Here is a 12289-nt window from a genome sequence, read left to right on the forward strand (position 1 = left end):
ATGTCCCAACCCGGATCGGGGGCGTTTGGCCTGCAGAGCCAGCTCGCAGACGCTACGCATGCTTCCGCCCTCGTCCAGAGGCTCGGCCACTTCTCCACGACGACGCTGCCGGCCTTCGTCTACCAGCTGGACGCCGTCTCGCTCCTCCTGCTCGTCGTCACTCTCGTCGCCTTTCTTGTCCCCGTCTTTATCCTCTTCCCGCCCATCCCGGTCGAGCGCAGCGATGCCCTCCGCCAGACCCACTCCATGCTCGGCCTGCCGCCGAGTTCCACCAACCTCCGGGACCAGATGTCGCCCGTCCACCGCGCCCAGCCCGGCCGCTCTGCCAAGGTCCAGAGCTTGTACATCTACCCGATCAAGTCGTGCAGAGGCATCGAGCTCGCCCGCAGCAGGGTCCTGTCCTCGGGCCTTGAGTTTGACCGCCTATACACCTTTGCCCAGCTGCGCGCTCCCGCCGGAGCCGGCGCCGCCTCCGGTCCTCTACAGGCTAAGCCGGTGTGGCAGTTCCTGACTCTGAGGCAGCTTCCACTTTTGGCCAATGTCAAGGTCGACCTTTGGACTCCAGATCCGACAAAGACTAGCAGGCTGCTTGGTAAGGTGGACGAGGCGTTCTTGGTTGTGAGATTCCCGTGGATGGACCACGGCCTGCGAGGCCTGGCGCAGTGGGTGTCGGCAAAGTTAAGCCGTGGCCTCCAGGCTGAGCCCGAGAAGGAATTCATGTTGCCAGTCTCGTTCCCCTCCGATCAAGACATCAAGGCTTGTGGCTACACATTTGCAAATGTCAAGATCTGGAATGACGTTATATTCGCGCTCAATGTGGAAACTGAGCTTCCCCCAGAGCTGGCTCAGTATCTGGGCGTCCAACATCGCCTCGGGTTGTTCAGGATGGACCCGTCGAAGCGGAGAGAGGTTTTCCGCAATGCCCAGCGAAAAAGCGAGCTTGGTTACCAGCCTGTCGTCGACTTCCATGATGGTGTAAGTCATTTACCATTTTTCCATTTTGCTAGCCTATCTCGGACCCTCCGATTGACAATCTTTCTACCAGTATCCCCTCCACCTGCTTAGCTTGACTAGCATGCAGAACCTCGACACCCTACTCCTCAAGGACGAGGCCATGGAAGAACTCGATGCACGCCGATTCAGGCCCAACATTATTAGTGCGCCCCCCCTGAACCCCTTGCCTTAGCTTCGCAGACTAACTGATCTACCTAAGCTTCCGGGAGCGAAGAATACGAGGAAGAGACCTGGAAGGTCATCAACCTCAAACACCCGTCCACCAACGAAGAGTGCCATTTTGACGTTTCGTGCCGGACAGTTCGGTAGGTTGTCCCACAATCCAAACTACCCAAACCAGAACCCAACTGACCGATCCAGGTGCAAATTGCCCAACGTTGATCCCCAAACGGGCATCCGCCACAAGGTCGAACCCGACCGCGCGCTCAGAAAGTTCCGCGACGTTGATGAAGGGGCTCCTAAGATGGGATGCATGGGGATGCAGTTGTGTCCCATGTTCCCCAATGCCAAGAGCGTCGATGAACCTGACGCCTACATCGAAGTTGGCATGAGCATTGACGTCGTGAAACGTGGTTCGCATCTCTACATCAAACAGTAGCATGTACTAGTACAAGGGTGGGTGGTCTGGGTTAGATGTATTAACAATTGCATTGATTTAAACGGAAACTTCATTTATCCATGTCCTCATTACATCGATCGGTATCTTGTCAAACCACCAAACGCTGCCTTCCCGTGCCCCGACCCACGCCTCGTGTATAAACACGCCCATATGTTCCGTCATTCCTCATTGACACGCCATTCATACATCGCATGACTCCGTGACATTACCTCATATCCGCTGGCGTCAAGGCTTGCACCATACTGGTGCCCTCGCTGAAGCGCGTCCGGAAAATACGGTTCGCGTTCTGGAACATGCCGTCCTTCAGACTGACAACGATGAATTGCGAGCCCTTGAACCGGGTCTTGATGAGACGACCGATGTTTTGCGTGTGCGACAGATCCAGCGCGGCGTCGACCTCATCGAGAATGTACATGGGTGCAGGCTTGAATTGGAGCAGAGCCATGATGAGCGACAAGGCGACGAGTGATCTGCAGGTCCCTTGCGGTTAGCAACTTCCTTCTTGACATCAATACCTTGCTTTGGAAAGGGATTCTTACCTCTGACCACCACTCAACTCGGTCAAGCTCTGTTTCCAAACCTTGCCCAGGCAGACCTTGACCTCGAGACCGTCGCTGATAGTCTTGTTCTCTGGGGGATCCAGCTTGGCAAAGCTGCCGCCGGGGAGCAATTCCGAGAAGATCTGGCCAAAGTCGCCGTTGACCTTCTCCCAAGTCTCATGCAAGGCCTTCTTCTTGTAGTCGTCCAGACTGACAATGGTTTCCTCAATCTTTCGTTTATCGCGAATGACAGTCTTGATCATGTGCTTCAGAGAGACCTCCTTCTTCTCAACGCTGTCAATCATGTTCATGACCTTGGGGTTGATCTTCTTCTTCATCCCCTGGAAGCGCTCGGTCAGGTTACGCAATGTTGACTTGCACTCGCCAATGTTTTGGCCCTGGAAATCGTAGGGCGTGCCGTTCCGGCCGAATTTGTCTTTTTCATCATGGATCCATTCGTGCTCCTTCTCCAGGTGGGTGACGTTCTCGGCGGCGCCCTGTTGCTCTTTGTGGAACTTGTCTACGAGATGGCCGAGCTTCTGCATCTCGAGGCCCTCCTCAGCGATTCGCCCGTTCTTGGAGCGGATGGCGTCCTCCAGAGCCCGTAGCTCATCGTCAAAGAGGTGAAGCTTTGCGCGCTCGTCATCGAGCTCAGCCTGCACAGCGTCGTGAGTCTCATTGAGCTTGGCTTGTTGCTTGACAATATCCTCAATGTCTTGTTGTTGAGCCTTGATTCCAACCTCGGCCTCCTGAAGCTGCTCACGGGCGGCAGAAAGGTCTACACCGGCTTGCTCGGAATCGAGTTGAGCACCCTGCAACCCCTTCTGAAGTGCCTTGACGGCCGCAGCATTTTTGCTGAGGCCAGCTCGGAGTTTATCAAGGCTCTTCTGTAGCTCAGTGAGTTTGGCATCTTTGTTGTTGTCAAAGTCGTTCATGTCCTTCTCAATGCTCTTGATATCCGCAGTCGCCTTGGCCTGGCGGACCTTGGCCTCAGATATGCCCTCCTTGAGCTCGGTGATTGTTGACTTCATTTTCGCAACCTCCTGAATGATGGAGGACGAAGAGTTGCCGCCAATCTGTTCCTCGGCGAGCTTAATCTCGTGGCTCTTCAGGTCCAAATCTTGCTTGATCCGACGAGCTTGGTCAAGCTTAGACTTCTCTTTAGATATTCTGACCTGAAGTTCCTTCAGAGAATACTCAGCTTCACTTAGTTGTCGAGTGAGGCTGTTGAGCTTCTGGAGAGTTACCAAAACGCCGCTGGAGTTTGGTGAACTGCCACCAGACAACGTGCCGGATGGGTCGTATGCATCACCCTCAAGAGTTATGCTCCTCATCCGGACATTGGGATCGAATGTGACCTTCTTGGCAGTATCCGCATCAGCACACACAAGGGTGTTGCCAAACACGTACTCCATGGCGGCCGAGACCTCGTCATCATATCCGACCAGGGACAGAGCAAGGTCAACCTTGCCGGGTGCGATCTTCTGTGCCGTGGCAATGGTTTGAGCCGAAGCTTTGAAGGCTGCAATCTTGTTGAGGGGGATAATTGTAACTCGCTTCCTGAGCTTTCCCTTTTGTAGAAGCTGAGTGCCAGTCACTTCTGAGTCAACCACGACATTGTAAAGGCGCCCACCGGCACAGATCTCCAACGCAGTACCCGCTGCAGTATGCTCTTTGTCCAAAGTAAAGAGCTGAGCAACTAATCCTTTGACCTTGGATCGGTCAAAGTTGGGAACCGGATCAGCATAGTTGAAGTCGATGTTCGCAACTTGCCGTTTGAGTTTGTCGGATTCCTGCCTGAGGTTCCGAACGGTTTGTTGCAAAGTTGACTCCTGCTTGTACATCTCCTCCTCCTGGCCTGGTTCAAACCCAAGTCGACTGAGCTCCTTCTCTAACTTTTGGGCTTGTACCTTCAGGCCATCGAGGTCACGTAGGAGGTCGGCATTCTGTTCCTTTGCCTTTTTGGCCCTGGGTTCCTCTTCTTTGATCCGCTTTTCTAAGTGAGAAATCTTGATCTTGGCTTGTTCTTGCTCAGTCGCAGCCGTGGTGGCGCGGGCTTTGGCGTCCTGGAGTTGTCCTTGGTAACCGTTTTCCTGGCCATCCTTGGAGGCCACACCGGTTTGTAGAGTTTGGAGAAGCTCCTCCTTGGACTCGGCGTCTTGATTTTGTTGCTCGAGATCATTCTTCGCCGCATCATACTTGGCCTTGGCATTCTCGAATGCCGCCGTCTTGTCCTTGAGTGTTGCCTCTGACTCGGAGACCGCCTTTTCGATCGCAATCTGCTTCTCCTTCTCCTCTGCCAGACTTGAGTTCTTCAAATCGAGTACAGTGGCAAGTCTCACTAGCTCGTTGGAATGCTTCTTTGTCGCCTCTTCCAGCGCCTGCGCCTTGCCCCCCTTCCTGAGTTCCTTGTCTCGCTGGGTCCGCACCTTCTTGACGTCTTCCTCAAGATGCGAAATCTCGCTTCGTAGCCGTGTTGCAGATTCCTCCAGGTCCCATCGCCTTCGCTTCTTTCCTTCGAGGTCCGCAGCTGACTGCCTCAGCTTCTCCTGGCAGCGGACATAGTCGTACGCAACAACGACTCTCGTGAGTCGCTCCAGGTCGTTCTGGGTCTGTTGAAAGTCCAGGAATGCTCGCTTCTCGGTCCGTAGTTTCTCGAGCTTGGGCTCAATCTCATCCTTGAGCAGTTCCCGGAGTTCCACCAACTTCATCTCCTTCTTGGCCATAGTTTTAAGTGCTTTATCTCGTCGGTCCTCGAACATCCTTGTTCCCGCGGCTTCCTCAATCATTGCCAGGATCTCAACCGCCTTCATGTTTAGGACCTTGGTGATGCGACCCTGCATGATGAGGAAATTCGGGTTGTTGATGTTCAACTGAACCGACTGGAATAGATTCTGAACGGTTTGTTGTTGCGCCCGGTGTCCATTGATGAGGTACTTCGAGGTGCCCCCAAGAACAATTTGGCGGGTGACACTAATCGTGGCATACTCCTCGAAACCGATCGGCGACTTCTTGGTATCTCTGTTGTCGAAAACGATCGTGACACTGGCTTTAGTGACGCCAGCCTGGCCGCGCTTGTAGATCAGATCCTACGACGGCGATGTCAGCGGGATGCAATTGGGGGGGGGGGGTTGCCATCTGGCGACTGACCTGGAGGTTTTGCGCTCGAACGGTTGACATGTTGGTAATGCCCAGGACAAAGCAAATAGAATCAAGGATGTTTGACTTTCCACTGCCATTGAGGCCGGTGATGGAGTTGAAGCTCTCGTCCCTAGACATGGTCAGTCGTCGCACGCAACTTCCCCTCTCTGGTGCGTATTTACCATCCTGAAATCACTGTACGCACGGCGTACGACTTGAAGCCCTGGAAAATAGTCAGACTTATTCATCGTTAAATCAGCGTCAAACCGCATCTTACGTCAATAATCACTTCAATAACCCTCATTTTGGTCGACGCCGGGTTGCAACGACGTATATCCTAGAGGCTTTGTTTCGTCGCTTAGCACCGACGCTGGAGGCGCGACACGAAAGTAAACAAATAGCGGGATCCGTGGCCGATAAGAAGGCTATCACCACGTGACTGCTGACATCATCACGTATGGGGGGTGGGAGACGCGAATCTAGGGCATGTCCCACTCTGGAAAGGCGCTAGCCCTATTAGGACAGAATCAAAACATTGGATTGTGACCTGGAATGCGAGCCACCCATTCCCCCAAGCTCTCCATGTTATCAAACAAGCTCACTCTACCTTGAAGCTCCCAAGCACCACGACTTCGCACCGATACACAACCCCGATGCGTTTATGATCTCCTAGAGACGACCATAGTCGACTTCGGCCACCTTCCTCCATCTCGCGCAACCCATCGAATTCGACACAATGGCAGCAATGCGAGGACCGCGACTTCAAGTTGGTTCGGCGGCGTGGGTCGCTGAGGAGCGCGCGTCTGCACTCCAAATCGTGGACTCAGAGGTTGAAGAGTTCACCTACTCCGCTCGGAACGAGCTAGACTGGCTCAACGAGCATATGGCTGGTATCTTTAATGAAAATGAGACGTAGGTGTACCCGCGTCCCCTGGTCGCAGGAAACGCAGCGACTGATGTGATTATAGGAACATCGCCGAGACCTTCAAAACCCCGGGCAAGCTTCGCGGAAAGACGCCACGTACGGCGCGTAAGGCGCAACCTGGCGAGCCCAGAGTGGTGAGCGTCGACACCATGAGTGGATTGAGAATACATACTAATATATCCTAGCCTCTCTCCAACGTTTTCGGCGCGACACCGACCAGCACAGCAAATCGTTTCGCACAACAACTCAGTAAAATCCAGTCTCCTCGACTACAACCGGCCTCACCCAGCCCTGTGAAGACTGGCTCTCCACGACGCGACGTGTTCTCACCAAAGCCGACACAAGCCCAGCCAGCAACTCAGGATTCAGGTTATTATGGAAGCCAGGACGTTGGCTCGATGGATGTTGACCTCATTGATGAGGATGATGTCTCACACGTTGACCATGTCGTGCTTCATGGACCAACCACGGTTCCCGTCAAGCAGAGCCCGGCGCGACCAACCGCGCCAGAATCCCCTGACAAGACTTTCCGAACTGCCAAAGAAGATCAGACAACACGCGTCACAACTGAGCACAACACGGCCGTTGTCACATCTCCTACTGAGTTTGAGAAACCTCTTGAACATGACGATGTTGTGACTTCACCTCTCGCGTCGCGTTACGTTTCTACAAATCCTTCTTCGCCTGCCAAAACCCAGCCTGGAACGGAGACGATCGATGAGGTTGACGAAACTCAACCAGACGAGGACTCCCCTGGGGATGCTCGGTCCCCCTCTGACGGATCTAGCCCCATTCGACCTGTTGTCCGAAAGAGCAGCCTAAATTTCGCGTCGTTGCCCGCGAGAGAGCCTCTGACGGCCGGAAAGAGTGCTGGTGCACGCGTGTCTCGAACTAGTCATCTCGATCATAACAGGACGAGCTACTACAACAGGCACACTGGAGGCAAGAGCCTTGGGAACTACGCCAAACAAGACTCATCGGATGATGACGATCAGGATGACGAAATGGACGTGGATGACTTTCCTTCCGTCCCCGTCCAGGAATCTCAAGAACCTGAAGATCTTGCAATGCATCACAACAAAACATACACCCAGAGACTACAAGACCAGATTAATATGCTTGGCAAATCACAACCGAACGGTGGCAGGCCCTCAAAATCGCTTCACAGTCTTATTTCTCTTCAACAACCTACGACAGCTGCCCCTCAGCCAATGCAAGAACCGAAGTCTCCGTCCCCGAAGAAGCAAGAGACTACAACGACTCCTGGAGCCTTCCCTGAAGACGACGACGACGATTGGATTGACCCACCTGCCGTTGAACCTGTTCTACCTGAAATGGCTGACGTGCGGCCGACCCTCTTTAAAAGCCACACTACCGATGTGATGGAGGGGATCCATGGCAAGGACATTGCTGTAGGCCCCGCAGTCACGCAGGCGGATTTGCACGAGGCAACTCAGTCTCCTCTCCATCGAGGGTTGACCATGCCTCAACGGCCTAGTTTCCTAGGACATGCTAAATCTGCATCTGTTTCGGCTATCCCAACTACTGCCTCGTCTGACCACCAGGATGGAAGTCCACTGAAGAAGACTGTCTCCGTCTCGAATCCATCTTTGGCCATGGAAACTGTCTCAGAAAAAACTCGCTCTCAGACGCCCTCGAAGTCACCATCTCGAAGCTTCCGCGATAGCCCTCTAAAACAAGTCAAAAACAAGCTGTCGTCCATTTTGAAGAGCTCTAAGGGTCTTCTTGCAAGCAGCGCTGCGATAAGTGCCGAGGGAAAGTCATCAATGTTGTCTCCATCCACAACCCGTCTTGGGATCTATCCTGCTCCATCAACAGAGTCTGTCGTTCCGAAGCCAAGCCACGAATCACTGCGAATGGAACTGGAGAGCCCGTCTCGCCGAGACGGGAGCCCAGCTCGTCCTGCTCCCAGGCGCACTAGGGCTTCGGTAGAGCGCGAGAAGGAGGAGAAGCGTCGCGAGAGGGAGGCGATGCACATGGCGGAGCAGATGGAGAAACTTGAGAAGGCCCGAGAGAAGGAACGAGACAAGGTCCGAGTCTTCAGCAAGGAGCAAGAAAAGATTGCTGCTATGGAAAAGCAGGTTAGCTTGAAGAAGGACATCGAGAATAGTGCTGGCAAGGAGACTCCCAAGCCAACCAGGACCAGTCCCCGCAAAGCCAAGACTCAGCAGACGGAACAAGACGTTGACATGATGGATGCGCCATCCACTGTCCCTCCCGCACCGCGATCAGCTGGACCTGGCCAAAGCACTCGCAAAGAGGTGAGAAGGCCAATGAAGCCGGGTAAGGCCAAACAGGCTCCCACGGTCATCAGAGTGAACACAGGATCCCAGCATTCCCAGTTCCAACCTACGAGCAGCACCATGTCGGCTAGTTTTCAGGACTCAATTGTGTCCACTGGCTCTCAATCTCAGCAACCAGGAAGCAAAGCAAGCAAGGCATCTGTGCAACCGAAACCATCGATGCAAAGTCTCAAGAGCTCCGTTTCATCGACCGGTCGCCCAAAAGCACTGGACATGGCGGCAAGGAAGAAAGAGCAGGATGAGCGTGAGGCACAAAGGCGACGGGATGCCAAGGCAGAGTTCGAACGGAAGAGGGCAGCAGCCCAAGAGGAGCAGCGAAAGCAGGAGCTGCAACGCCGACAGGAGGCCGAACGACAGAAACTGAAGGACCGCGAACACGCAGATGCAAAGAAGAATTCCCAACGGCAAGCAGCCATCGAGAAGGCGAAGCAAACCCGGGCACCGCCTCCAGCAGTTCGATCGCAGCCAAATGGCCCTCCCGATCATAGCACGACACACGATAAGTCTCAGCGAGAGGATCGCCCACCAACTCGGCCACCGTCACGCATGAACTCTGGCATTTTTAGGTCACAGGAGGATACTGGACGGCCGGTGAGCGCTGTTTTGTCGAATGCCTCCAAGTCTGTGCTCAAGCGGGCACTTGGCCAGGACGGCAGTGAGCAGGGCCAGGCCCGACATGCCCCCTCCTATGGCGGAGCTCAATATCAAGCCAAGGATGCAAAGCGACGCCGTACGAGTGATGAGTTCGCGGATGAATTGGAGATGGATAACCCGCCGAACATCAAGGGACCGCCTGTCCGTCCATCAGGTGGCTTTAAGAAGGTATGGGCCTCCCACATGTCCGGTTATAGGAAACAGAACTGACTTTAATTAGGACTTGCAGGCGAAATCCGTGTTCCAGAGTGGCTACACTAATGTGCCACAGAGCGCTACGCGAGACTTGTTCAAAGCCACGGTGACTGCTCAACACACTAGCCAAAGCAAGGCATCCCACCCCCTAGATATGGCACAAATCTCGAAGGGCGCAATTCCATTTGCACCAAACCCCAACCCTGCGGGACAGTCATACAAGACACCAGCTCGTCCTGGTGCGATGAACGGTGCTAAGTCAGCAGTGAAGTCTGCTCTCAGATCCTCGCCACGATTCCAGAACGGCGAGTCCATTGAACTGCCCGAAATCATGACGGATGACGATGATGACGAAGACGACGACGACGAGTCACATGGTATTACTGCTGCTTGGGCCGATTCACCCGATCTTCGCCGAGCTCTCATGCGACAGGAGTTGATGGATCCATCGCAAATCTTCGGCCCCCCCGCGCCATTGAACATGGACGAGGTTTTCAGCAAGAGCAAGGACCGATCGCACAAGTTCCGCGCTCGAACGTCCAGTGCCAACTGGAGCGGTGCCGACCGGCTGACAGAGGAAGATATCCGCAAGGACCTGGCAGTGCGTGATAAAATGAGGCGAGAAGGAGGATGGACATATGAGATGATGTAACGCCCTGCACATGGTGATTTTAATATGGCGACGAGAGGCTGCCAAGGGCTCAGGCAGAGGCGAAACCTGGAAGGAAATGCCACAAGTGCAACTGGACATGGAAGAGTGGGTTGATTTTACGTTGCAGCGAGATGGCATCATTGACGGCAAATTGTACATTGGCATAGACGCGGCTTGGCAGGGGACTTTTGTTTGGCGCATGGAGACCGGGTACGGAATTGAATTACTTAGTCATTGGGAATCCAGGCATGCATTGATGAAACAATGAGATTTGTTTACATACTACCAGGCATGTGCAGCGCCATGCAACGTCGATGATGTATGCCGGTCTCCCGGGAAGGATGTCGGAGGTTGCACCGGGGGAGTGGACCCGTCACAGGCGGACGGCGGCCGACGGAGACTCTGGGACTCTGGTGGAGTGCTTTTGAGCATAAAGGAAAGCTAGAAGTCACCGCTTCTCCACCTGTCGCGAGCTCATTGGAACGGGGACGCTTATCATTCGATCTAAAAAAGGTGCAAGGTATCCTTGGTCGTATCGGATCCTGGCCCAACAGTTTTTTTCCCGGCCGTGGCTTTCACATGTCAGGAGTTGCGTGTAGACACTGTAGGCGCGGTTGATAGATAACTGCGCGCTTGCTGCATCTTTGCCTGCCATCCATGCTTATGTCGCTCACCAGCTGGCCCTGATTCCTTTGGCGGTGCTTCTTGGGAACTCTGGCATCCTCTACTAACCACCAAATTCGCTTCTTATCCGTCCTGTCCGTCCTGTCCGTCTTCTCCTCAGATCGACCCGACCCGACCGTTCACATGCTTATCATCCCGTTGGTTTGGACTACGACACTGCCTTCAACATCATGATTTGGCCGCCGAAGCCGTAGAAGCTCCCTCTCAGTCAAAGCCACTACAGCCGGCTCTTCAATTCGCGCACATCCGAGTCGCCTTTGAACTAGCATCGAGCTCTACCATATCGCACCATGTCTTCCAGTACCAGAACCTTCATGCAGGGCTTCCAAGAAGTCAAGGTAGATCAAATCACCGAGAGCAGGATCTCAACCGTCGTCGCCATGCTTCCCACATCGCTGCAATCCAGCATGGGACCTATTCGCTTTCTTCGCCGCAGCATTAGTCTCCACACCTTGAGATCGGGTGTCCTCATGCCAGAGGCAAAGCCTCGGCCGCTCTCTGAGGCTGATGTCCCGGCCCCGAAGCCGGAGGGACGAGTTGTGGAGATCTTGGACCAGAGTGATGCTCGCGATGACCCAGACTCCAAGGCCATATCCCCGAGGCCTATGAGCAGGGTCCTCTACTCGGAAACTGTCGACGATGACCAGACTGTTAGGGCAGCCTCTGGCGTCCATTGGAAGTTTGCGCGACAGGGTATGGCAGAATCTACTCCCCCGACCCACAATCCAGCACCATACTGACCATATTTCGTCATAGGCACTAGTCTCGTAAATATTTCCATCGATGGAGGTAAGCCAGCAATGGCAGACGAGGACGTTATTTTCGAACGGAAGGCTTTCATCGACGGGGTGACGTATCTGCTCAAGGCACTTCCCCAGGATCTCGACGCTTGCGAACTGAGGCGGATTCAGTCCGCTCTCCCGGAGGACGTCACCCATCTCAACCTTGTAGCAGTCCGGCCTGGAGCTGGCTCCAGGGCCCTGCCGGCTCCTCCCCAGCCAAGGTCAATTCTCCACCGCGGTGTTCAAATGACTGTGGTCAACTTGATATTCTTACTCAGTTTTCTGATGCCGTACTTGATGTATCTGCTCAAATATGCGGCAAGGATGGAACGGAAATACAAGGTCTCCGAGACGGTAGTTGGGCATGGGCTGGAAATTGCCAACTCGATTGGGAAGCAGAGCGCCTCACTCACCGAGTCGATGTGCCAGATGAACGACGGAAAGGTTGGACAGGTTCTCCTAGAGGCGGTAATATGGACGGTTGATGGTGTTGCTCAAGGCATCTCGGACGGTCTTGGCGAGGGCCTGTCCATTGTCGGGGCCAGAAGCGCCATCTGATTAGATTGGGTATATGTTTTGATTTCGGCTGGAACTAGTAGAGATATAGACTTAAACGCCATGATTACATGAACTCGCCTTTGATGGCGACAAGAATTGACAACATTTGATGACTATCCTAAGGCGCATAGCACACAGTAACCATCCCTGGCTCCCACCTATGGCGGGTGCTGGATTAATCAGGTGAAAATGACCGGCAATA

The 12289-nt window shown here is 54.0% G+C and overlaps 4 protein-coding genes across 4 annotated transcripts; 3 read left to right on the forward strand and 1 right to left on the reverse strand.

Moving 5' to 3' along the window:
* BGZ61DRAFT_472248 (uncharacterized protein) lies at positions 1 to 1612 on the forward strand (the record flags this gene model as incomplete). The annotated part of the gene is made up of 4 exons (XM_046248314.1): positions 1 to 975; positions 1082 to 1157; positions 1214 to 1319; positions 1375 to 1612. 4 exons carry the CDS (start codon positions 1 to 3, stop codon positions 1610 to 1612), a joined length of 1395 nt encoding a protein of 464 aa, XP_046110656.1.
* Positions 1613 to 1692: 80 nt separating this feature from the next.
* On the reverse strand, positions 1693 to 5684 carry BGZ61DRAFT_380353 (condensin complex component SMC2). Its single transcript, XM_046242623.1, has 5 exons — positions 5591 to 5684; positions 5496 to 5536; positions 5323 to 5443; positions 2173 to 5261; positions 1693 to 2103 (listed from the first exon to the last, which is right to left on the reverse strand). Exons 1-5 carry the CDS (start codon positions 5615 to 5617, stop codon positions 1839 to 1841), a joined length of 3543 nt encoding a protein of 1180 aa, XP_046110657.1. The 5' UTR covers positions 5618 to 5684; the 3' UTR covers positions 1693 to 1838.
* A 365-nt stretch (positions 5685 to 6049) lies between these two features.
* BGZ61DRAFT_472250 (uncharacterized protein) lies at positions 6050 to 10063 on the forward strand (the record flags this gene model as incomplete). The annotated part of the gene is made up of 4 exons (XM_046248315.1): positions 6050 to 6225; positions 6282 to 6372; positions 6424 to 9384; positions 9437 to 10063. The coding sequence occupies 4 exons, from the start codon at positions 6050 to 6052 to the stop codon at positions 10061 to 10063; spliced, it is 3855 nt and encodes a 1284-aa protein (XP_046110658.1).
* A 796-nt stretch (positions 10064 to 10859) lies between these two features.
* On the forward strand, positions 10860 to 12113 carry BGZ61DRAFT_87279 (uncharacterized protein). Its single transcript, XM_046257169.1, has 2 exons — positions 10860 to 11440; positions 11504 to 12113. The coding sequence occupies exons 1-2, from the start codon at positions 11038 to 11040 to the stop codon at positions 12085 to 12087; spliced, it is 987 nt and encodes a 328-aa protein (XP_046110659.1). The 5' UTR covers positions 10860 to 11037; the 3' UTR covers positions 12088 to 12113.
* Positions 12114 to 12289: the final 176 nt, after the last annotated feature.

The sequence above is a fragment of the Ilyonectria robusta genome (assembly GCF_021365365.1).
Source record: "Ilyonectria robusta strain PMI_751 chromosome Unknown BGZ61scaffold_2, whole genome shotgun sequence".
Lineage (NCBI taxonomy): Eukaryota > Fungi > Ascomycota > Sordariomycetes > Hypocreales > Nectriaceae > Ilyonectria > Ilyonectria robusta.